At 47.3% G+C, this 26,576-nt stretch overlaps 1 protein-coding gene across 1 annotated transcript in view; it reads left to right on the forward strand.

The window, feature by feature from the left end:
• si:ch73-71d17.2 (RPA-related protein RADX) overlaps positions 1-25,202 on the forward strand; it is a 60,129-nt gene extending 34,927 nt beyond the window's left edge. The window contains 7 exon segments of the mRNA XM_056300522.1: positions 3,442-3,566; positions 3,647-3,840; positions 4,026-4,082; positions 10,655-10,698; positions 19,207-19,488; positions 22,142-22,282; positions 23,924-25,202. Coding sequence (XP_056156497.1) covers positions 3,442-3,566; positions 3,647-3,840; positions 4,026-4,082; positions 10,655-10,698; positions 19,207-19,488; positions 22,142-22,282; positions 23,924-24,048 — 968 coding nt within the window. The 3' untranslated portion in view covers positions 24,049-25,202.
• Positions 25,203-26,576: the final 1,374 nt, after the last annotated feature.

Raw genomic sequence — 26,576 nt, forward strand, 5'->3', positions numbered from 1 at the left:
TACGTACTGGCAGGGGGAGATGGTTGGAGAGGCTACGTACTGGCAGGGAGAAACGGTTGGAGAGGCTACGTACTGGCAGGGAAAGACGGTTGGACAGGCTACGTACTGGCAGGGGGAGACGGTTGGAGAGGCTACGTACTGGCAGGGAGAGACGGTTGGACAGGCTACGTACTGGCAGGGGGAGACGGTTGGACAGGCTACGTACTGGCAGGGAGACACGGTTGGAGAGGCTACGTACTGGCAGGGAAAGACGGTTGGACAGGCTACGTACTGGCAGGGGGAGATGGTTGGAGAGGCTACGTACTGGCAGGGAGAGACGGTTGGTGAGGCTACGTACTGGTAGGGAGAGACGGTTGGAGAGGCTACGTACTGGCAGGGGGAGACGGTTGGAGAGGCTACGTACTGGCAGGGAGAGACGGTTGGAGAGGCTACGTACTGGCAGGGAGAGACGGTTGGAGAGGCTACGTACTGGCAGGGAGAGATGGTTGGACAGGCTACGTACTGGCAGGGAGAGACGGTTGGAGAGGCTACGTACTGGCAGGGAGAGACGGTTGGAGAGGCTACGTACTGGCAGGGGGAGACGGTTGGAGAGGCTACGTACTGGCAGGGGGAGATGGTTGGACAGGCTACGTACTGGCAGGGAGAGATGGTTGGACAGGCTACGTACTGGCAAGGAGAGATGGTTGGACAGGCTACGTACTGGCAGGGAGAGAGGGTTGGACAGGCTACGTACTGGCAGGGAAAGACGGTTGGACAGGCTACGTACTGGCAGGGAGAGACGGTTGGAGAGGCTACGTACTGGCAGGGAAAGACGGTTGGAGAGGCTACGTACTGGCAGGGGGAGACGGTTGGAGAGGCTACGTACTGGCAGGGGGAGACGGTTGGAGAGGCTACGTACTGGCAGGGGGAGATGGTTGGACAGGCTACGTACTGGCAGGGGGAGACGGTTGGAGAGGCTACGTACTGGCAGGGGGAGACTGTTGGAGAGGCTACGTACTGGCAGGGAGAGACTGTTGGAGAGGCTACGTACTGGCAGGGAGAGACTGTTGGAGAGGCTACGTACTGGCAGGGGGAGACGGTTGGAGAGGCTACGTACTGGCAGGGGGAGACGGTTGGAGAGGCTACGTACTGGCAGGGGGAGACGGTTGGAGAGGCTACGTACTGGCAGGGGGAGACGGTTGGAGAGGCTACGTACTGGCAGGGAGAGACGGTTGGACAGGCTACGTACTGGCAGGGGGAGACGGTTGGACAGGCTACGTACTGGCAGGGGGAGACGGTTGGAGAGGCTACGTACTGGCAGGGGGAGATGGTTGGAGAGGCTACGTACTGGCAGGGAGAGACGGTTGGAGAGGCTACGTACTGGCAGGGGGAGATGGTTGGACAGGCTACGTACTGGCCGGGGGAGACGGTTGGAGAGGCTACGTACTGGCAGGGGGAGACGGTTGGAGAGGCTACGTACTGGCAGGGAGAGACGGTTCGACAGGCTACGTACTGGCAGGGGGAGACGGTTGGACAGGCTACGTACTGGCAGGGAGAGACTTACATGCTCGGCTCTGCTGTTCACATTTCTGCTAGCCAGCGGTGAAGGTTGAGAGTGAAACGTGACAGACACACAACACTATGTCAACAATTTAGACGCTTCACAACAACCCCACTTCCTACACAACAATGTCACGTACACATTTACACCCCCACACAGACAAACATACACACACACACGCACACACACACACACACATACACAAGCCTTATGCACACACAACACAGTGACACACACACACACATTCATACACCGAGACACACACACAGGCCACACCCAAATACACATACTACATACATGTTCACACAAACAAACACAATGTGCATGTGTGTGTGAGAAGGTTTGATAGTGTGTGCAAGTGGAGCAGAGAATCATGAGAATCATGGCCTACACGGCCTGGTGAAAGGTCATGTATTATGAATTATGGCCCACGCTGCCTTAAGAGAGGGTGTGTAGGCCACAGTTCTCAGCTACACTCTCGCACACTATTCAGCCCTGTGATGGCCTGGCGGCCTGTCCAGGGTGTCTCCCCGCCTGCCACCCAGTGGCTGCTGGGATAGGCTCCAGCGTCCCCGCCACCCTGAGAGCAGGATGAGCGGTTTGGATAATGGATGGATGGATGGATGGATGAATATGTGCAATTTTAGGAGCATTCAGGGAGCAGCAGGTCTGTATGTTGTTATTAAACTTTGAAAATCCAAAAGGGTCAACATGACGGCCTGGTGGTCTAGTAGTGTTTAAAGATTTAAAGTAAAGCAACTGTGTTGCACAACAAGACAAGATGGCACAAAATGTTGTTAGAACTTTTGCACTTGCATTACGTTTGAATACGTGCCTTGATAATGCCAAAATCTTGGGCCTGATTCTTAACATAAATGGCATCCAGGTACGGTAGGGGTCTATTCGGCTGCCGACCAACATGGGGATCGCCGGTTCGATCCCCATGTTATCTCTGGCTTGGTTGGGCATCCCTACAGACGCAAGTGGCTGTGTCTGCGGGTGGGAAGCTGGATGTGGGTATGTGTCCTGGTCGCTGCACTAGCGCCTCCTCTGGTCAGTCGGGGCATGGGAGGGGGAGGTGAACTGAGGGGAATAGCGTGATCCTCCCACGTGCTACGTCTCCCTGGTGAAACTCCTCACTGTCAGGTGAAAAGAAGCGGCTGGTGACTCCACATGTATGGGAGGAGGCATGTGGTAGTCTGCAGCCCTCCCCGGATCAGCAGAGGGGGTGGACCAGAGACCAGGACGGCTCAGGAGAGTGGGGGAATTGGCCAAGTACAATTGGGGCGAAGGGGGGGGGGTAAATAACTAAATGAAAAATAGAGAACTGCAGCGGTGTTTTGTTTCCTGCTTACCAAGGTGTCCACTGTATCGGCCAGCCATCCATTATCCAAGCCACTTATCCAAGCTGGGGTTGGAGGAATGCTGAAGCACACACACACACACACACACACACACACACACACACACACACACACACACACACACACACACACACACACACACACACACACACACACACCTAGAGACAATTTAGTCCGGCCGAGTCACCTGACCTACACGTCTTTGGACTGTGGGAGGAAACCGGAGCCCCACACAGACACAGGGAGAACATACAGACTCCACACAGAGGATGACCCGGGACGACCCCCAAGGTTGGACTACCCCGGGACTCGAACCCAGGACCTGCTTGCTGTGAGGTGACCGTGCCACCGTGCCGCCCTCACAGTATCATATTGAATCTGATCGTGAGACGTATCCAACCATAAGATTTGTGAATCATCCAACCCCGAGTTATTACTGTTATTAGTAACTGCTGAGCTGAACTAAGAAGCAGACGAAAGACTGTGTGTGTGTGTGTGTGTGTGTGTGTGTGTGTGTGTGTGTGTGTGTGTGTGCAGGGCACCCCGGGTTCCTGAGGGGGGCAGAGCTTCAGAGAGAGTTAAGTCGACTGTGTTACCGAGAACGACGTACCTTCTGTATCCAGGCAACTGTTACCATGGTCACATACTGCATAAGAGGACAGGTGACCCTCTCTGACTCACACACAAACACACACACACACACACACACTCAACAGTGAGTAACAGTTTGTGTGTCTGTCAGGAGGACCAGTGTGTGGTGTGGACAAACAGAGCATCGTCCTTCTCCCCCTGCTCCTCCTCCTCTCTCCTCTCCTCCCCCCCCTCCTGTCAGTCCTCTTCTCCCCGATCGCCTCGCGCTCCTCCCCCCTCTTCTCCCTTCTCTGTGACATCATCTGTCAGTCAGCCGAGGCCCTGCCCCCTGGATAGCAGAGCAAGGTGCCACACACACACACACACACACACACAGTGATAATTAATAAGTGACGCAGCATCATCTATCTGAATAGGTTTCTCGCTGAACTGCAATTTTGTCTGAAATTGTCACAGTGAAGTGTTGTGTGTGTGTGTGTGTGTGTGTGTGTGTGTGTGTTGTGTGTGTGTGTGTTGTGTTACTGGTTCAGCAGGACGCCCTCAAAGAGGAAATGGTCAGATTTACAAACAAGAAGAGAGAAAAAGAGGTGAGTCAACCCAGTGGTGTGTGGACTCAAACAGGGTGCTGACCATGTAATGGACTGGTCTCCCAGTAAGTAAGACTGGTCCGTTAACATAGTCTCTCTCTCCCCCCTCCCCCCCCCCCCCTCTCTCTGAGCAGAAGTGAGTGGTCGGGGCAGCAGCGTGTTGCTTCGGAGTGAATGAGTTTCTAAAACTTGAGTTTTTCTATCTGTCTTTTCATTTTCATGTGTTTTGTGTTGTTTTGTTGTCTTTAGTTAGGCTTTCGGTGGCAGGTCTAACTTCGGTATCGGTGCTACTGTGCCAGCGGGGCAATATGGCCGCTGTGGGAGGTGGAGGGATGGCGTCTGAAAAGTTGACACGCCGGCATGTGATTAAAGTGGCTCCGGTGGAGTCCGCGGTGGTGTAGCGGTCTAAGCATCGGCTTTGTGTTGATGCAGTTTCCCACTGGGGATCAGATCCAACTATGGCCGGACTCCATGAAGCAGCAATAATTGGCAGCGCCGTCTTCGGGAGGGGGGGCGGAGTCGGCTTGTGTTCATCACATGAATGTGTCTCTGTGTGTGTGTGTGTGTGGGGGGGGGCAGTGGTTCGGCCTGGATTCACCTTGTCACGGAAGTGGGAAGGCGTCTCCTTCCAGACTGCCGGCTGGAGAGATGCAGTTGGCGAATGCCTGCAGTACGAGGGTGGGTGTTGGAACTAAAATAGGGATCGATTGGCTCCTAAATTGGGAGAAATCAGAAATGAATAAAAAAAAAAGTGGCCGCCTCGCAGTAGGTGAACATGTGGGATATGGAAGCATCAAATCAGCATCCAGGATGAACAGTGCTGTGGTCATGGTTATCGATAGTGGTGATAAAGCCAACCAGCTGGTGGACAGCAGGGTGGTGATGAAGGACACGTGGACTCCCGTTCTGCCGCTGGTTCATCCTGCCACGAGACTCACCATTTCTGATGCTCCCCCGTTCATGAGACATACCGCTTTAGAGGAGGAGCTTACAAGATACGGTCCCCGATAAAGATGGTCTCTTCCAGTTGCCAGTCTCCTCACTTGAGACACGTTGTGTCCCATAAGAGACAAGGCTGCATGATTCTGAGAGATAATGCGGAGGGTTTGGATCTGAAGCTGAAGTTCAGGATCGACGAGTTTGACTAGATTGTGTTTGTTACATCCGGTATGAGGAAATGTTTTGGCTGTGGGTCTGAGGGGCATTTAATAAGGTCTTGTCCTGACAGGGGTGAGGGTAGGTCTGATCCTCAAGGGCCGCCATCGTCTCCTGATGCTGCCATGAGCGACGCATCTCCGGCTGGAGACGGAGCTGCTGAGTGGGCACAGGACAGACAGGAGGCCGGGGAGCGAGGGGCAGGAGAAACAGACCAGGTGGTGACACAGAAAGAGACCGAGGCTGGAGAACACAAGGAAACCGGACAGACTGAGCAGGCAGGAGAGGGAGGTGGGGGGTTGAGCAGGTTAAAGTAGGTGACCACGATGAGAAGGTGACAGAACTTGAGCAGGTGGAAGCTGATGGCCAGGATGAGCAGGTAGGGGAGGATGAACAGAATAAAAAAGAAAATGAGAACAGGGAGAACAGGGATCATAGCAAATTGGCTGGGCGAGATATGAATTGTGGTTAGAAGCAAATACAGCAGACTGCTGATAGAGTGGCAGAGTCTGTACTTGAGGAAGAGGAAGAGGTGCTGTTGGATGATGAAATAAAATCAAAAAAGTCTATTAAAAGGAGGCCCACAGAGGGTAGACAGGAAAATATAAAAACAAAGATGGTTTCAAAAGGTTAGAAGCCATCCTCCTCTTCATCTGAGGAGGACGCTGAAGAAAGTGGCTGTGAGTTAGTTTCCACTCCTCGTACACAGGTGGACACAGAAGGGAGCTGTGCTTTCCTGAAAATCAGGAAGTTTTTACAGGACACCAAGGGTTTGAGGGCGGTCAAGGTGGAAAACTACTTTCCAGACTTGCAGCTTTTTGTTGACTCAGTTAAATGCTTTATGAAAAACACAGGAGATTTGGAGGTAAACACATTTACTGACCAGGAAATCTATAGACTGAAAAAAAACTTGTACAGAAAGTAAAAATCGCAACTCCTTGATGATGATTAAGACAAGTTTGGGTATTGTTATCTTTTTGGTCAGTGTAAGCTTGTTTTTGGCACAGCTCAGCTCTATTCTCCTCGTGTGTAATATAAAATTAGGCACTTTAAATCTGAATGGAGCAAGAGATGACATGAAACAAGCTGCTGTGTTTAAACTGGCTGAGTTTAAGAAAATAGATGTTTTGCTTATGCAAGAAACACATAGCACAGCAGATAATGACACTGATTGGAAGAGGGATTGGACTGGAAAACTGATTCTCAGTCATAAATCAAATATTAGTGGTGGGGTCGGGATTCTTTTTTTCAAAATATTTTTTGCCATGCTCCCTTGAGGTAGAGGAAGTAGTCAAAAGCCAGCTACTGAAAGTAAGAGTGCATTATGAAAACATAAAACTAGTTTTTATAAATATTTATGGTCCCTTGGCCCTGAAAGAATAGATTTTTTGGATGTGTTACTTGATGTTATCAGTAAATGTGACAGTGAGGAGTATTTATTTCTGGGAGGGGATTTTAACTGTACAGAAAATTGCAAGTTGTACAGAAATCACCAGGAACCACATCCTGCATCTCTTAGCCGGCTCACACGTTTGATTAATTCATGTGAACTAAAAGATGTTTGGAGAGCTTTTTATGGAAACTGGAGGCAATGTACATGAACACATTCAAAAGATAATGTTCTATCCATGGCACAGCTTGATCGGTTTTATTGTTTTAAACATAATTTTAATGTGTTTAAACAATGTAACATACTTCCTTTTTGTTTCTCTGACCACTCTCTTGTACAGTGTTCAGTTTTTATAAGGAGTGTTAGAACAAATAGTGTTTTCTGGCATTTTAACACAGGCCTTCTAAATGATAACAACTTTAGAGATGCTTTTAAGTTTTTCTGGGGCCAATACAGAAACCGAAGGTCTGATTTTAGTTCTTTACAGCAATAGTGAGATATTGGCAAGTGCCAGATAAAGCAGCTTGGCCAGCAATACACTTACAATGTCACCAGAGACATAGCCAGATCTATGAGGGCTCTAGAGAATGAAATGGTGGAACTGCAGAATTTAGCAGATTCCACAGGAGACAGAGGCCATATAGAGGCTCTCAAATCCAAAAAGTCTTCTTTGGCTAGCCTGCTGGGTATTACAGCACGGGGGGCACTTGTCCGCTCATACTTTCTGAACATCACACATATGGAGGCTCCTCACTTTTTCTTTAGTCTAGAGTGCAAGAACTTGGGCGGTACGGTAGCCCAGTGGTTAGCGCTGTCGCCTCATAGCAAGAAAATCCTGGGTTTGAACCTCGTGGTGGTCCAACTTTGAGGGTCATCCCAGGTCCTTTCTGTTTGGAGTTTGCATGTTCTCCCCATGTCTGCGGTGGGTTTTCTCTGGGTGCGCCAGTTTCCCCCACCATCAAAAAGACATGCATGTTAGGGTTAATACTCCTGTCTCTGTCCCTGACCAAGGCAATGGAAAAAAGAACTGGAGTTGGTCCCCGGGGCCTGCACGGCGGCTTCCCACTGCTCCTACCTACACAACTAGGATGGGTTAAATGCAGCGAAAGAATTGCCCCACGGGGATTAATAAAGTAGTCTACTACTACTACTTTCAGCTGCTCCCGTTAGGGGGCGCCACAGCAGATAATCCGTTTCCATCTCTTCCTGTCTTCTGCATCTTCCTCTGTCACACCAGCCACCTGCATGTCCTCCCTCACCACATCCATAAACCTCCTCTTTGGTCTCCATAAACCTCCTCTTTGGATGCAACCAAAAATGTCATATAGGGGTCGCATGTTAGTAAACAACAACCTGGTGTCATCAACTCTATGACATCGATTAACATGCGTTGATCCTCCAACCAACCTCCTGGCCAAGATTCAGGCTGTGCTGGTGAACTTTTTCTGGGACAACTTGCACTGGATTCCTCAGAGTGTGCTGTATCTTCCTAAAGATGAAGGGGGTCAAGGACTGATCCATCTGGTCAGCAGTGGTGCAGCCTTCTGCCTCCAGTTCATTCAGAGATTTCTCATTGGGCCTAGAGACTTCATGTGGAGACCAGCAGCCTGTGCACTTCAACGTTGTTGTGGACTCGGAATAAACTTGCCTTTGTCTTTAATGGATCTTAACAACTCAAACCCCGACAGATTACCTAGTTTTTATCGTGGGCTCATGAGTGTGGAATATGTTAAGGAGAGAGTGGGCTGTTCTGACTCCCTGAGCTGGCTTCTAAAAGAACCAGTGGTGGAAGGTGGGCGTATGGACACATCCTGCGACATCAGACCCACTGTGTCAAGGCTGTTCTGCCAGGCAAAGGTCGTCATGTTGGGTCAGGGGGTGGAGCTGGCTGGGCCCAATCTTGACAATGCTGCTGCACTAGCATCTCACCTGGGAGTGAAATCTACACGCCTCATTAATCGGGTGCTATTTAAGTGGAACGGTCAGCATGGGAACTTTTAACATCATACTGCAGTGGCTTTATTCATCCCAATTTTGAAGATCCATTTCCTGGTTTAAAAATTGTTCCCGATCTGAAAAATTGCACAGGGCCGCTTTTAGATTTGGGGAATGTTCTTAATGTGAGTCTGAATGTACTTAAAGGTGTGACCATGTGTAGGATCCTGGTAAAAATCCTGAACAAAGAGAAACTGAGTGGTGGGACTGATACACCCTGGAGAGCCCAGCTGGGCTTGGGAGAGTATGTGAAGCCAGTCTGGAGGGGTTTATACAAACCACCGTTAATTAAAAAAGCTGGTGGTCTGCAGTGGAGGGTCTTGCATGGCATAGTGGCAGTCAATGCTTTTATTACTGTGTTAAACCCTAATGTGAATGACAACTGCCCCTATTGTGCCCAGAGAGAAACACTTTTTCATGGTTTTTTAGGATGTGTGAGGCTTACACCCCTGTTTCTGCTGTTAGAACATTTATTTACATCATCTGGGGAAAGTTTTTACAAACAGAATTTTATTTTTGGTTTCAAATACAGCCAACGTGTAAAATATAGATTCCAACTTTTGAACATTGCAGGGCAGACAAAAATTACTGTTTATGTGAGCTGGAAAGAAAGAATTGAAGCATGTGTAGAAGTGATGCTGAACTGTTGTTTAGCAGGATGGTCCAGACCAGGATAACTGTTGTTTAGCAGGATGGTCCAGACCAGGATAACTGTTGTTTAGCAGGATGGTCCAGACCAGGATAACTGTTGTTTAGCAGGATGGTCCAGACCAGGATAACTGTTGTTTAGCAGGATGGTCCAGACCAGGATAACTGTTGTTTAGCATGATGGTCCAGACCAGGATAACTGTTGTTTAGCAGGATGGTCCAGACCAGGATGACTGTTGTTTAGCAGGATGGTCCAGACCAGGATGACTGTTGTTTAGCATGATGGTCCAGACCAGGATAACTGTTGTTTAGCATGATGGTCCAGACCAGGATAACTGTTGTTTAGCAGGATGGTCCAGACCAGGATAACTGTTGTTTAGCAGGACGGTCCAGACCAGGATAACTGTTGTTTAGCAGGACGGTCCAGACCAGGATAACTGTTGTTTAGCAGGATGGTCCAGACCAGGATAACTGTTGTTTAGCAGGATGGTCCAGACCAGGATAACTGTTGTTTAGCAGGATGGTCCAGACCAGGATAACTGTTGTTTAGCAGGATGGTCCAGACCAGGATAACTGTTGTTTAGCAGGATGGTCCAGACCAGGATAACTGTTGTTTAGCAGGATGGTCCAGACCAGGATAACTGTTGTTTAGCAGGATGGTCCAGACCAGGATAACTGTTGTTTAGCAGGATGGTCCAGACCAGGATAACTGTTGTTTAGCAAGATGGTCCAGACCAGGATAACTGTTGTTTAGCATGATGGTCCAGGCCAGGATAACTGTTGTTTAGCAGGATGGTCCAGGCCAGGATAACTGTTGTTTAGCATGATGGTCCAGACCAGGATAACTGTTGTTTAGCAGGATGGTCCAGACCAGGATAACTGTTGTTTAGCAGGATGGTCCAGACCAGGATAACTGTTGTTTAGCAGGATGGTCCAGACCAGGATAACTGTTGTTTAGCAGGATGGTCCAGACCAGAATGACTGTTGTTTAGCAAGATGGTCCAGACCAGGATAACTGTTGTTTAGCAGGATGGTCCAGACCAGGATAAGGTAGATTTTAATTATTACAGAGCAGTGAAGGATGTGGACACATTCACACCATGTGGTGTTATAAAGGTGCTGTGTTCCACCATAGAGGAGGAGCTGGTTTCTGCCGCACAGCTCGGATAAAAGGTGCCTTACCTGTTTTTTATTATTTGAGTTGTTGTTCAATGATTATTTTTGGGATTGTTAAAAGATGCATGTTGAGTGTTTGTTTATAATTTGACAAATATTGTTAATATTGTTAAAGGATTTCAAGTCTGTTTTTTGATATTTTTTTTTGTTAAATAAAGACTTGTTTTAAAATGTTTAATTCTCTCTCTCTCTCTCTCTCTTTGTACAGACGGCCCCTGGTCACCACACAACCAGACCAAGACAGCATTACAGGTATGGGATCATCTGGGTGTGTGTGTGTGTGTGTGTGTCACATGTTTGATAAACATTTTCAAAAACATTTCATTAAATATCATTTGTCCAAAAATCTCTTTGAAAACACCTTGACTCTGCAGTAGCTCAGTAATACGTATGTATGGGTTATCACCAGATGAGCAATTTATGTACCCGGGGTTTGTGTGGGTGGGTTTGTCACAACGGACCTTGGATTGACAAGTTGATGACAAACCAATCAGCCGCAGATTGCACAAGTAAACTGTAAAGACAGCTGACCTATAGTACTTATTAATATTTTATTCAGTACATCTGAATCTGGATGAAGTGCCATGTCAGATAACTACAGACGTGTGTTGAGCTTCTACTGTGAAACCTGAAGAGACAACAGTAAATATTCTATATATGATGACTCTATATCAGGACTCTATATGATGACTCAATATATCATGACTCTGTATCATGACTCTCTATCGTGACTCTATATCAGGACTATATATCAGGACTATATCAGCGCTATATATGATGACTATACCAGGACTATATGTCAGGACTATATATGATGACTATATCATGACTATATATCATGGCTATATATGATGACTCTATATCAGGACTCTATATGATGACTCAATATATCATGACTCTGTATCATGACTCTCTATCGTGACTCTATATCAGGACTCTATATCAGGACTATATATCAGGACTATATCAGCGCTATATATGATGACTATATCCGGACTACATGTCAGGACTATATATGATGACTATATCCTGACTATATATCATGGCTATATATGATGACTCTATATCAGGACTTTATATCATGACTCAATATATCATGACTCTGTATCATGACTCTATATCATGACTCTATATCGTGACTCTATATCAGGACTATATATCAGGACTATATCAGCGCTATATATGATGACTATATCATGACTATATATCATAGCTATATATGATGACTCTAGATCAGGACTTTATATCATGACTCAATATATCATGACTCTGTATCATGACTCTCTATCATGACTCTATATCAGGACTATATATCATGATTGTATATCATGACTCTGTATCATGACTCTATATCATGACTCTATATCAGGACTATATATCATGACTCTGTATCATGACTCTATATCATGACTCTATATCAGGACTATATATCATGATTGTATATCATGACTCAAGAACAAGGGCGATGTGCAGAACTGTAGCAACTACAGAGGTATAAAATTGATCAGCCACAGCATGAAGATATGGGAAAGAGTAATAGAAGCTAGGTTAAGAGGAGGAGAGGTGATGATCAGCAGCAGCAGTATGGTTTCATGCCATGAAAGAGCACCACAGATGTGATGTTTGCTTTGAGAATGTTGATTGAGAAGTATAGAGGAGGTCAGAAGGAGTTACATTGTGTCTTTGTAGATTTAGAGAAAGCTTATGACAGGGTGCTGAGAGAGGAGGTGTGGTATTGTATGAGGAAGTCGGGAGTTGTAGAGAAGTATGTAGGAGTGGTGCAGGATATGTATGAGGGAGGTGTGACAGTGGTGAGGTGTGTGGTTGGAATGACAGATGGGTTCAAGGTGGAGGTGGGATTACATCAAGGATCGGCTCTGAGCCCTTTCTTGGTTGCAGTGGTGATGGACAGGTTGACGGACGAGATCAGGCAGGAGTCTCTGGACTATAATGTTCGCGGATGACATTGTGATGTGTAGTGAGAGTACGGTGCAGGTGGAGGAGAGCCTGGAGAGGTGGAGGTATGCACTGGAGAGAAGAGGAATGAAAGTCAGTAGAAGCAAGATGGAATACCTATGCATGAATGAGAGGGAGGACAGTGGAATGGTGAGGATGCAAGGAGTAGGGGTGATGAAGGCATATGAGTTTAAATACTTGGGGTCAACTGTACAAAGTAACGGGGAGTGCAGTAGAGAGGTGAAGAAGAGAGTGCAGGCAGGGTGGAGTGGGTGGAGAAGAGTGTCAGGAGTGATGTGTGACAGAAGGGTACCAGCAAGAGTTAAAGGGAAGGTTTACAAGATGGTAGTGAGACCAGCTATGTTGTATGGTTTGGAGACAGTGGCACTGATGAGAAGACAGGAGGTGGAGCTGGAGGTGGCAGAGATGAAGATGATAAGATTTTCATTGGGAGTGATGAAGAAGGACAGGATTAGGAACGAGTATATTAGAGGGACGGCTCAGGTTGGACGGTTTGGAGACAAAGCAAGAGAGACAAGATGGAGATGGTGTGGACATGTGTGGAGGAGAGATGCTGGGTATACTGGGAGAAGGATGCTGAATATGGAGCTGCCAGGGAAGAGGAGAAGAGGAAGGCCAAAGAGGAGGTTTATGGATGTGGTGAGGGAGGACATGCAGGTGGCTGGTGTGACAGAGGCAGATGCAGAGGACAGGAAGAGATGGAAACGGATGATCCTCTGTGGCGCCCCCTAACGGGAGCAGCCAAAAGTAGTAGTAGTAGTAGTAGTAGTAGTAGTAGTAATAGTAGTAGTAGTAGATATATGACTATATATCAGGACTTTATATCATGACTATATATAGAGAGCATCCTGACCATCTGCATCTCAGTGTGGTACGGCAACTGCACCTCAGTAGACCAGAAAGCTCTGCAGCGGGTCGTCAAGGCGGCCCAGCATATCACCGGTACCCAGCTCCCAGCCATAAAAGACATTTATCACAAACGCTGCCTTCGAAGGGGTCTGAGCATCAGCAGAGATCCCACCCACCCCAACCATGGACTGTTCTCCCCCCTGTGCTCTGGGAGGTGCTACAGGAGCCTCAGAGCCCGCACTACCAGGCTCAAAACCAGCTTCTTTCCCCAAGCTGTTGCCCACCTGAAGCTGGCCACCCACTAAATGTCTGTAGATATTTTTAAATATTTTGTACTCCAGCTCTTTTTTAACTTGTTTTTAGCTTTTGGTCTTCATGTGTGTATATCTTATACTGTCTGTTGTGTTTGTCTGTGTCTGTCTTGCACTGTTTGGTGAAGCCACAGCCCTCATTTAATTTTTAACATGTGCCTGCACATTGTTTTTAATGACAATAAATTGAATTAAATTGAATATCAGGACTATATATCATGATTATATATATATATATATATATATATACACTACCGTTCAAAAGTTTGGGATCACATTGAAATGTCCATATTTTTGAAGGAAAAGCACTGTACTGTTCAATGAAGATAACTTTAAACTAGTCTTAACTTTAAAGAAATACACTCTATACATTGCTAATGTGGTAAATGACTATTCTAGCTGCAAATGTCTGGTTTTTGGTGCAATATCTACATAGGTGTATAGAGGCCCATTTCAAGCAACTATCACTCCAGTGTTCTAATGGTACAATGTGTTTGCTCATTGGCTCAGAAGGCTAATTGATGATTAGAAAACCCTTGTGCAATCATGTTCACACATCCGAAAACAGTTTAGCTCATTACAGAAGCTACAAAACTGACCTTCCTTTGAGCAGATTGAGTTTCTGGAGCATCACATTTGTGGGGTCAATTAAACGCTCAAAATGGCCAGAAAAAGAGAACTTTCATCTGAAACTCGACAGTCTATTCTTGTTCTTAGAAATGAAGGCTATTCCATGCGAGAAATTGCTAAGAAATTGAAGATTTCCTACACCGGTGTGTACTACTCCCTTCAGAGGACAGCACAAACAGGCTCTAACCAGAGTAGAAAAAGAAGTGGGAGGCCGCGTTGCACAACTGAGCAAGAAGATAAGTACATTAGAGTCTCTAGTTTGAGAAACAGACGCCTCACAGGTCCCCAACTGGCATCTTCATTAAATAGTACCCGCAAAACACCAGTGTCAACATCTACAGTGAAGAGGCGGCTGCGGGATTCTGGGCTTCAGGGCAGAGTGGCAAAGAAAAAGCCATATCTGAGACTGACCAATAAAAGAAAAAGATTAAGATGGGCAAAAGAACACAGACATTGGACAGAGGAAGACTGGAAAAAAGTGTTGTGGACGGATGAATCCAAGTTTGAGGTGTTTGGATCACAAAGAAGAACGTTTGTGAGACGCAGAACAAATGAAAAGATGCTGGAAGAATGCCTGACGCCATCTGTTAAGCATGGTGGAGGTAATGTGATGGTCTGGGGTTGCTTTGGTGCTGGTAAGGTGGGAGATTTGTACAGGGTAAAAGGGATTCTGAATAAGGAAGGCTATCACTCCATTTTGCAACGCCATGCCATACCCAGTGGACAGCGCTTGATTGGAGCCAATTTCATCCTACAACAGGACAATGACCCTAAACACACCTCCAAATTGTGCAAGAACTATTTAGAGCAGAAGCAGGCAGCTGGTATTCTATCGGTAATGGAGTGGCCAGCGCAGTCACCAGATCTGAACCCCATTGAGCTGTTGTGGGAGCAGCTTGACAGTATGGTACGCAAGAAGTGCCCATCCAACCAATCCAACTTGTGGGAGCTGCTTCTGGAAGCGTGGGGTGCAATTTCTCCAGATTACCTCAACAAATTAACAGCTAGAATGACAAAGGTCTGCAATGCTGTAATTGCTGCAAATGGAGGATTCTTTGACGAAAGCAAAGTTTGATGTAAAAAAAATCTTATTTCAAATACAAATCATTATTTCTAACCTTGTCAATGTCTTGACTCTATTTTCTATTCATTTCACAACATATGGTGGTGAATAAGTGTGACTTTTCATGGAAAACACAAAATTGTTTGGGTGATCCCAAACTTTTGAACGGTAGTGTATATATATATATATATATATATATACACTTAGCACCAAAAGTAATTAAATGTGTGTTTGGTAGATTATCTCTTTGTTGTAACAATGCTTCTTGGCAGTAAATCTTATACCATTGGAAAGCCTGTTTATTTGCCTTTTACGTGATGCCACATGTGTAAGGAACATGCATTTGTGGGATGAGCAGCAGAGCTGAGTATGTGGGTTGCGCCCATGAAACATTTGCCAAATCTTCTCTGCCACTGTCAAACAACTTATTTTGCTGCTGCTATTGACTCTTGTGTTGAGCTTCTGCTACCCCAGGTGCTGACAATCAGCTGCCTGATAGAAGATTTACTGCCAAGTATTGTTACTACAAAGATATAATCTACCAAACACACATTTCCTTATTTTGTGTGCTAAGTTTATATGACTATATATCGGGACTATATATACCAGGGCTTATCAGGACTATATATATATCAGGACTATATATACCAAGGCTTATCAGGACTATACTATATATCAGGACTATATATACCAGGGCTTATCAGGACTATACTATATATCAGGACTATATATACCAGGGCTTATCAGGACTATACTATATATCAGGACTATATATACCAGGGCTTGTCAGGACTATACTATATATCAGGACTATATATACCAGGGCTTATCAGGACTATACTATATATCAGGACTATATATACCAGGGCTTATCAGGACTATACTATATATCAGGACTATATATACCAGGGCTTATCAGGACTATATATATATCAGGACTATATATACCAGGGCTTATCAGGACTATACTATATATCAGGACTATATATCAAGATGGTTTAGTTGACAGTGGGTCTGCTGATGTTTTCACCATACATGAAGTTAATGACTCTGGTCATCGGTTTGGGTCGTGATGCCACTGTATTGTTTATAAGGGTGGGGTACCTGCAGCCACTGTATTGGTTATAAGGATGGGGTACCTGCAGCCACTGTATTGGTTATAAGGATGGGGTACCTGCAGCCACTGTATTGGTTATAAGGGTGGGGTACCTGCAGCCACTGTATTGGTTATAAGGATGGGGTACCTGCAGTCACTGTATGGTTTATAAGGGTGGGGGTACCTGCAGCCACTGTATGGTTTATAAGGATGGGGTACCTGCAGCCACTGTATTGGTTATAAGGGTGGGGTACCTGCAGTCACTGTATTGGTTATAAGGATGGGGTACCTGCAGCCACTGTATGGTTTATAAGGGTGGGGGTACCTGCAGCCACTGTATTGGTTATAAGGATGGGGTACCTGCAGCCACTGTATGGTTTATAAGGGTGGGGGTACCTGCAGCCACTGTATTGGTTATAAGGATGGGGTACCTGCAGCCACTGTATGGTTTATAAGGGTGGGGGTACCTGCAGCCACTGTATTGGTTATAAGGATGTGGTACCTGCAGCCACTGTATTGGTTATAAGGGTGGGGGTACCTGCAGCCACTGTATTGTTTATAAGGGTGGGGTTCCTGCAGTCAGGTGAGACTGAAGAGGTCGCTTAGATGATGATGAAACATTTCTGTCAGTACACGTTTTGTCCAGATGACCTGGTTCAACCTTCTTTGATACATGAAGTTGGTTCAGGTGAAAGAGCAGTAGCTCATTACAAACACAGTTCTAGTTTGCAGTGAGAAAAGTGAGAAAAAGTGAGAAATGGAGGCTGGAAATGAATCTGCTCAAACAGAGGAGTCTGCTGTTTCCCCGTTAGACATACACATATGAAAATGGTCCTCTTTCCATGCAGGTTGACACATATCAATCAATCAATCAATCAATCAATCAATTTAGTTGCATTTTATATAGCGCTTTCTTGCTGCAACAGCCACTCAAAGCGCTACACAGTTAAAAAAATCACACACACACACACAGACACACACTGATGGCATGTCAACTCTGCAAGATAACTGCTCATTGAGAGCATTGAGGAGTTCAGGGTCTTGCTCAGGGACATCGTCATTTTTGCCAGGAGCAGCTGAGGATTAATCCAATCCTTCATTGTCTCACAGCTCATGACTAAGCACCAGTGTTAGCTAACATTAGATAATATATAGTATATGACATTTTATATTGGAAATGAAATGCCCTAGGCACCGCTAGCTAGAACATCTCTATTCGCTCGAGTATCACAGTATTCTTCCCACGTTTGCTCTTTAGCCTCGAAGGCTGACAGGGTGCCAATACTTGTACTCACATAGCCATCTCATGTGGCATGGGGGGGGGTGTATTACCAGTCATGTGACATGGGGGGACGTAAACAGTCATGTGACATGGGGGTGTATTAACAGTCATATGACATGGGGGTATTAACAGGCATATGACGTGGGGGTATTAACAGTCATGTGAAACGGGGGGTATATCAACAGTCATGTGACATGGGGATGTAGTAACAGTCATATGACATGAGGGGTGTATTAACAGTCATGTGGCATGGGGGGACGTAAACAGTCATGTGACATGGGGGTGTATTAACAGTCATATGACATGGGGGGTGTATTAACAGTCATGTGAAATGGGGGGTATATCAACAGTCATGTGGCATGGTGGTATTAACAGTCATGTGAAATGGGGGGTATATCAACAGTCATGTGGCATAATGGTATTAACAGTCGTGAAATGGGGGGTATATCAACAGTCATGTGACATTGGGGGTGTATTAACAGTCATGTGGCATGGGGGTATTAACAGTCATGTGAAATGGGGGGTATATCAACAGTCATGTGGCATGGGGGTATTAACAGTCATGTGACATGGGGGGTGTATTAACAGTCATGTGACATTGGGGGTGTATTAACAGTCATGTGGCATGGGGGTATTAACAGTCATGTGAAATGGGGGGTATATCAACAGTCATGTGGCATGGGGGTATTAACAGTCATGTGACATGGGGGGTGTATTAACAGTCATGTGGCATGGGGGTATTAACAGTCATGTGAAATGGGGGGTATATCAACAGTCATGTGGCATGGGGGTATTAACAGTCATGTGACATGGGGGGTGTATTAACAGTCATGTGGCATGGGGGTATTAGCAGTCATGTGAAATGGGGGGTATATCAACAGTCATGTGGCATGGGGGTATTAACAGTCGTGAAATGGGGGTATATCAACAGTCATGTGGCATGGGGGTATTAACAGTCGTGAAATGGGGGTATATCAACAGTCATGTGACATTGGGGGGTGTATTAACAGTCGTGTGACAGGGGGGTGTATTAACAGTCATGTGACATGGGGGTATTAACAGTCGTGTGACGGGGGGGTATATCAACAGTCATGTGACATTGGGGGGTGTATTAACAGTCGTGTGACATTGGGGGGTGTATTAACAGTCGTGTGACAGGGGGGTGTATTAACAGTCATGTGACATGGGGGGTATTAACAGTCGTGTGACGGGGGGGTATATCAACAGTCATGTGACATTGGGGGGTGTATTAACAGTCGTGTGACATTGGGGGGTGTATTAACAGTCATGTGGCATGGGGGGTATTAACAGTCATGTGACATGGGGGGTGTATTAACAATCATGTGGCATGGGGGTATTAACAGTCATGTGACATGGGAGGTGTATTAACAGTCATGTGGCATGGGGGGTATTAACAGTCATGTGACATGGGGGGTGTATTAACAGTCATGTGGCATGGGGGTATTAACAGTCATGTGACATGGGGGGTGTATTAACAGTCATGTGGCATGGGGGTATTAACAGTCATGTGACATGGGGGGTGTATTAACAGGTGCTCTCTGGGAAGCCTCCATGGAGTTTCTGCAAAGACCTGTAGATGAGGAGGACAGCAGTGAAGATGATGAAGATGCGTGGTCATTCATCACTGCTCCCCTCCCCCCTGCCACCTCTCCAGTCGCCATGGAAACGCTGCCACTACGCTACAGCCATGCTCAGAGGGAGGAGCAGGCAGTTGTGGTGTCGTTGCAGTCAGGGCAGTGGAGGCGGAGCTTAAATGAAGCACTGGAGAAGTTTGACCCTGCAGTGGAAACATATTACACCCTGACATTAAGAGGTATACACACACACACACACACACACACACACCATGTTTTTCTACCTCTGTCTTTACTGTACTCAACAGAATTGTTAGGTTGGTATAACGTCGTGTTGTCAAGCATATTTTAGAAGTTTGAACTGGTCACATGAGATAACAGTTTTATTTAACATATTTTAGAACACCTTAGGCCGAAGAACGATGATAGACTTTGTGGTGGTGTCATCAGATCTGCGGCTGTATGTTTTGGACACTGGGGTGTAGAGAGGAGCAGAGTTGTCAACTGATCACCACCTGGTGGTGAGTTGGATCAGATGGCAGGGAAGGCTGCCGGACCGACCTGGCAAACCCAAACATGTAGTGAGGGTCAACTGGGAACGTCTGGCAGAGGCCCCTGTCCATGGTGTCTTCAACTCCCACCTCCAGAAGAAGTTCTTGTGTATCCCAAGGGAGGCTGGGGACATGGAGTCTGAGTGGGCCATGTTCAAAGCCTCTATTGTAGATGCAGCAGGCAGGAGCTGTGGTCATAAGGTCATCGGTGCCTGTTGAGGCGGCAACCTAAGAACCCGCTGGTGGACACCGGTGGTGAGGGAAGCCGTCAGGCTGAAGAAGGAGGCCTTTCAGACTTGGTTGACCCAGGAGTCTCCTGAAGCAGCAGACAGGTACCGGGAGGCCAGAAGGGCTGCCGCTTTGGTGGTCACAGAAGCAAAAACTTGGGTGTGGGAGGAGTTCGGTGAGGCTATGGAGGAGGACTTTTGGTTGGCCTCAAGGAAGTTCTGGCAAGCCATTCGGTGACTCAGGAAGGGAAAGCAGGGCCTGACTCAGGCTGTGTTCAGCCAGGGAGGAGAACTGTTGACCCAAACTGGAGACGTTGTTGAGCGGTGGAAGGAACACTTTGAAGAGCTCCTGAACCCAGCTAACACTTCCTCAGTGGAGGAGGTAGAGTCTGAAGACTCAGGGGAAGCCCCACCCATATCCCTGGCAGAGGTCTCTGAGGTAGTTAAAAAGCTCCTCAGTGGCAAGGCGCCGGGCGTGGATGAGATTTGCCCTGAGATGCTGAAGGCTCTGGACATTGTTGGGCTGTCTTGGTTGACACGCCTCTTCAGTGTCATGTGGAGGTCAGGGACAGTACCTGTGGAGTGGCAGACTGGGGTGGTGGTTCCCGTATTCAAAAAGGGGGCCCGGAGGTTGTGCTTCAATTACCGGGGCATCACATTACTCAGCCTCCCTGGGTGCTCGAAAGGAGAACAATGCAGATTCCATCCTGGCCGTGGAACAACAGACCAACTCTTTACCCTTGCGGAAGTGCTGAGGGGGACATGGGAGTTTGACCAGTCAGTCTACATGTGTTTTGTGGACTTGGAGAAGGCTTATGACTGTGTACCCCGGGGCACTCTGTGGGGGGTACTGCGGGAGTATGGGGTACTGGGGCAGTTGCTACAAGCCATCCGGTCCTTGTATAACCAAAGTGAGAGCTGTGTCCACATTCTCGACACAAAGTCAACACGTTTTCGGTGGGTGTCGGACCACCAAGGTTGTCCCTTGTCTCCGATTCTGTTTGTGATATTCATGGACAGGATCTCAAGGCGCAGCCAAAGTGAGGAGTGTGTCCGTTTTGGGAACCTCAGAATTGCATCTCTTCTCTCCGCAGATGATGTGGTTTTGTTGGCTTCATCAGAACGCGACCCCCTGCATGCACTGGGGTGGTTTGCACCTGAGTGTGAAATGGCCGGGATGAGAGTCAGTACCTCTTAAGTCTGAGGCCATGGTTCTCTTCCGGAAAATGGTGGATTGCTCCCTCCGGGTTGGGGATGAATTGTTGCCTCAAGTGAAGGAGTTCAAGTGTCTCGGGGTCTTGTTCATGGGTGAGGGTAGGATGGAGCAGGAGATTGACAGGCAGATTGGTGCAGCATCAGCAGTAATGTGGTTGTTGTACTGGACCGTTGTGGTGAAGAGGGAGCTGAGCCGGAAGGCAAAGCTCTCAGTTTACCAGTCAGTCTTCGTTCCAACCCTCACCTATGGTCATGAGCTTTGGGTAGTGACTGAAAGGGTGAGATCGTGGATAAAAGCGGTTGAAATGAGTTTCCTCCGTAGGGTGTCTGGGCTCAGCCTTAGAGATAGGGTGAGGAGCTTGGACATCTGGAGGGACCTTGGAGTAGAGCCGCTGCTCCTTCGCGTTGAAAGGAGCGAATTGAGGTGGTTTGGGCATCTGATTAGGATGCCTCCTGGGCACCTTCCTTTGGAGGTTTACCGGGCACAGCCAACTGGGAGGAGACCCCGGGGTAGACCCAGAACTCGCTGGAGGGACTACATGTCCAATCTGGCCTAGGAACACCTTGGGATCCTCCAGGAGGAGCTGGAGCGCATTGCTGGGGAGAGGGACGTCTGGAGTGCCCTACTTAGCTTACTGCCACTGCGACCCCACCCCGGAGAAGCGGCTGAAGATGAATGAATTAATGAATGAATATTTTAGACGTGAGAACTGGTCACATGAGAGAACAGTTTTATTAACATTCTCACACAGTCATGAAATCACTCTAGTCAACAAAATGGCCTGAATTTGAATCAGAGTCATCAGATCATGCAGGCTTCAATCAACATGTATGATTTGACATGGCTCTGTGTGTGTGTGTGTGTGTGTGTGTGTGTGTGTGTGTGTGTGTGTATCCAGCTCTGTCAGATTGTGTGCTGTTTGATGTGGTCTTCCTCCCCGTCTCTCCCCTCTCCTCCTCCTGTTCCACCCACTCCAACACCTGGCTCTCCATTCTGTCCCATGGAGCCTTCTCCTCACACACACCTCCGCCCTCCCCAGGTCAGTGTACACACACACACACACACACACACACACACACACACACTAATGAAGAAATGCACAAATAAAGTGCAAGTGTTCCTAGGTTTCACCTGCAGTAGTAATAATATAAGAGCAACAGGCATGGGTGCAAGTCCATGAATACTGGGATGGCATCCAGTGCGTCACCTGTGCCCCGTCCATAGGGTTAGTCCATAGGGTCCATGGGGTTAGTCCATAGGGTCCACAGGGTTTGTCCACAGGGTTAGTCCATAGGGTCCATAGGGTAAGTCCACAGTGTTAGTCCATAGGGCTAGTCCATGGGGTCCATAGGGTCCATAGAGTTAGTCCATGGGGTCCATAGGGTTAGTCCATGGGGTCCATAGGGTTAGTCCATAGGGTCCATAGGGTTAGTGGTCGTGTCAGGAAGGGCATCCCACGTAACATTTTGCCAAGTCAGTATGTGGCTTGACAAGACCATACCGGGTCAGTCAAGGTCTTTCTTACAGTCAATGCAACATTTCATGTGGTCTGTAGACCGGTTGTTATTTAACCAGCATGTGTCATGGCCTGTATCTCTGACTGTCCAGCTAAACATCATGTACATTTCCTGACTCGAAACTGAGAAGTCTCATTTACTGAAACACAACCAAGTTATACAAGTTCCCAACAGCAGCAACATCAAAAGACAGTTAGCACTTTTTTTCAGGGGGGGAGGGGTTCCCGTTTTTTCTTCCCAATTGTACTTGGCCAATTACCCCACTCTTCCGAGCTGTCCCAGTCACTGCTCCACCCCCTCTGCAGACTACCACATGCCTCCTCCGATACATGTGGAGTCACCAGCCGCTTCTTTTCACCTGACAGTGAGGAGTTTCAGCAGGGGGTCGTAGCACATGGGAGGATCACGCTATTCCCCCCAGCTCCCCCCCCCCCCGAATAGGCGCCCCGGCCAACCAGAGGATGCAGTAGTGCAGCGACCAGGACACATACCCACATCCGGCTTCCCACCCGCAGACACGGCCAACTGTGTCTGTAGGGACGCCCGACCAAGCCGGAGATAACACGGGGATTCCAACCAGCGATCCCTGTGTTGATAGGCAACGAAATAGACCGCTACGCTACCCAGGCGCCCACAAAGACAGTTAGCACTTCTAACAATGTTTCCAGTTGGTTCTCTCACACAAAATAAAGCACTTTGTGTCGCGCCAGGAGCAGGAATGGAGGACCCAAGTGCACGACTCAGAGAAGGACTGGCCTAGAGCACTGTTTTAATAAAACAGATCACTGGCAGACTACAGGGACAGACGCTACAGACAGCACAGAAGGCTCGAAACAGGACGTGGCGCATCTGTCACGTGCCAGCCAGGGGGAATATATACGTAGGGGAGCCAGTCAGGGATATTGGGCGCAGGTGCACAGGACAGGGCAGGAACAGAACAGCCAGTCGGAGAACGGGGAAACAGGTGAGTGGAGCAGGGGCAATCAGGGAAATGGGGCAATCAGGGAAATGGGGCGGAGGTGATCGGAAACACCAATTGGGGGGGGGGGGGGGACAGGCGAGCCCTGATGACCCAGATCACACAACCATGACACAGTTTTTAATTGACAGTGATGATGATGATGATGATGAGGGTTGAGTTTCTTTTCTTTTCTCTGTTTCAGCTGACCTCATCGGTGTGACGACCCAGCTGGCCAATCAGAGGCTGGTGTGCATTTTGGAGGCGTGTCATCTGGGCGGGTCCAGAACAGAGATCATGCTGAGCAGAGCTTTTCCCCTGACACAGTGACACACACTCACACACATACACACACAAACATACACACACAAACATACACACATACATACTCACACACACACTCACACACACTGACACACACACTCACTCACACACACACACACACACACTGACACACACGTGTATATTTTGTTTCCTGTTGGACTCATTCTGACGGTGCAGGAAGTGGACTGTGCCATGTGTGCAGTATTTGTGTGACCCTGGCAGTTGTAGTTCTGCGGTGCTGCTGGGTTGTGTTGTCTGTAGCAGCAGCTTTGCCCTGATAGTGTCTGCTGTGTCGTTTGGCCCAGAATTGGCCATGGTGGTGGGATTTGTAGTTTTTGACTGGCAGGTTTTGGAGGCCAGCAGTTTGATTGACATTTTAAAAGGAAGCGACGTCCCTGGTTGTTGTAACAAGATTACCAACAGAATCCGTCTTCTAGAAACATCCGCATCAGCTGATGAGACATGTTTTATTATACAGCTGTCCAGCTGAACATTTACCTGGACATGTCCTGTCATTCACTCTAGAAGTTAATACGTTATTAGTAAGACTTGTCAGTAAGAGCTGTGTGTGTGTGTGTGTGTGTGTGTGTGTGTGTGTGTGTGTGTGTGTGTGTGTGTGCGTGTGGATATGACAGTATAGTCATTTCAGATATTTTGTGAATGTAAGATGAAACCTCAGCTGATGTATTGAAACGATTAATTTATTGATTGAAGGCAGTAAACTGCAGGTTGTCCCTGAGGGTTTGGTCCTGTCTGTCTGTCTGTCTGTCTGCCTTTCTTCTTGGAAAATAAATAAACCAAAGAGAATGTTGTTTAGTCCACGTTGCTCCTTCATGTGAGGTGAAACCAGCTGCCGTCCATCTTCCCCCATCGTTACCTTCACGTGAAGACATGTAAAGAAGACATGTGAAGACATGAAGACGTGAAGAAGACATAAAGAAGACACGTGAAGAAGACGAGAAGACGTTAAGAAGACATGTAAAGAAGACGTGAAGACATGTGGAGACACGTAAAGACGTGAAGAAGACGTGACGACAGCAGCATCTGCTTCCATCCTGTACTTGTAAAGAAGACAGGTTTCACTGATGTGGACACAGCTGTTTCCCTTGATGGGGTCACAAAAGTTTCTGATTATTTTTTGTTGTCCTGCTTTATAATAAAACGTGATTTATGTCTGTGTGGTAGTCCAGCATAAACACTCAGCAGATGGCGCTCATGTAAACAGTAAACACTCAGCAGATGGCGCTCTTGTAAACAGTAAACACTCAGCAGATAGTGCTCATGTAAACAGGGTAAACAATCAGCAGATGGCGCTCATGTACACAGTGTAAACACTCAGCAGATGGCGCTCTTGTAAACAGTAAACACGCAGCAGGTAGTGCTCATGTAAACAGGGTAAACAATCAGCAGATGGCGCTCATGTAAACAGGGTAAACAATCAGCAGATGGCGCTCATGTAAACAGGGTAAACACTCAGCAGGTAGTGCTCAGGGAAACAGTAAACACTCAGCAGATGGCGCTCTTGTAAACAGTACACACTCAGCAGATAGTGCTCATGTAAACAGGGTAAACACTCAGCAGATGGCGCTCATGTACACAGTGTAAACACTCAGCAGATGGCGCTCATGTAAACAGTAAACACTCAGCAGATGGCGCTCATGTAAACAGTGTGAACACTCAGCAGATGGCGCTCCTGTAAACAGTCTAAACACTCAGCAGATGGCGCTCATGTAAACAGTGTGAACACTGCAGATGGCGCTCATGTAAACAGGGTAAACACTCAGCAGGTAGTGCTCATGTAAACAGTAAACACTCAGCAGATAGTGCTCATGTAAACAGGGTAAACACTCAGCAGATGGCGCTCATGTACACAGTGTAAACACTCAGCAGATGGCGCTCATGTAAACAGTAAACACTCAGCAGATGGCGCTCATGTAAACAGGGTAAACACTCAGCAGATGGCGCTCATGTAAACAGTGTGAACACTCAGCAGATGGCGCTCTTGTAAACAGTGTGAACACTCAGCAGATGGCGCTCATGTAAACAGTGTGAACACTCAGCAGATGGCGCTCCTGTAAACAGTGTGAACACTCAGCAGATGATGCTCTTGTAAACAGGGTGAACACTCAGCAGGTGGCGCTCCTGTAAACAGGGTAAACACTCAGCAGATGGCGCTCTTGTAAACAGGGTAAACACTCAGCAGGTGGCGCTCCTGTAAACAGGGTAAACACTCAGCAGATGGCGCTCATGTAAACAGTGTGAACACTCAGCAGATGGCGCTCATGTAAACAGGGTAAACACTCAGCAGATGGCGCTCCTGTAAACAGTGTGAACACTCAGCAGATGGCGCTCCTGTAAACAGTGTGAACACTCAGCAGGTGGCGCTCCTGTAAACAGTGTGAACACTCAGCAGGTGGCGCTCCTGTAAACAGGGTAAACACTCAGCAGATGGCGCTCATGTAAACAGTGTGAACACTCAGCAGATGGCGCTCCTGTAAACAGGGTAAACACTCAGCAGATGGCGCTCCTGTAAA

This window comes from Lampris incognitus, chromosome 20 (genome assembly GCF_029633865.1).
Source record: "Lampris incognitus isolate fLamInc1 chromosome 20, fLamInc1.hap2, whole genome shotgun sequence".
NCBI classification, from domain to species: domain Eukaryota; kingdom Metazoa; phylum Chordata; class Actinopteri; order Lampriformes; family Lampridae; genus Lampris; species Lampris incognitus.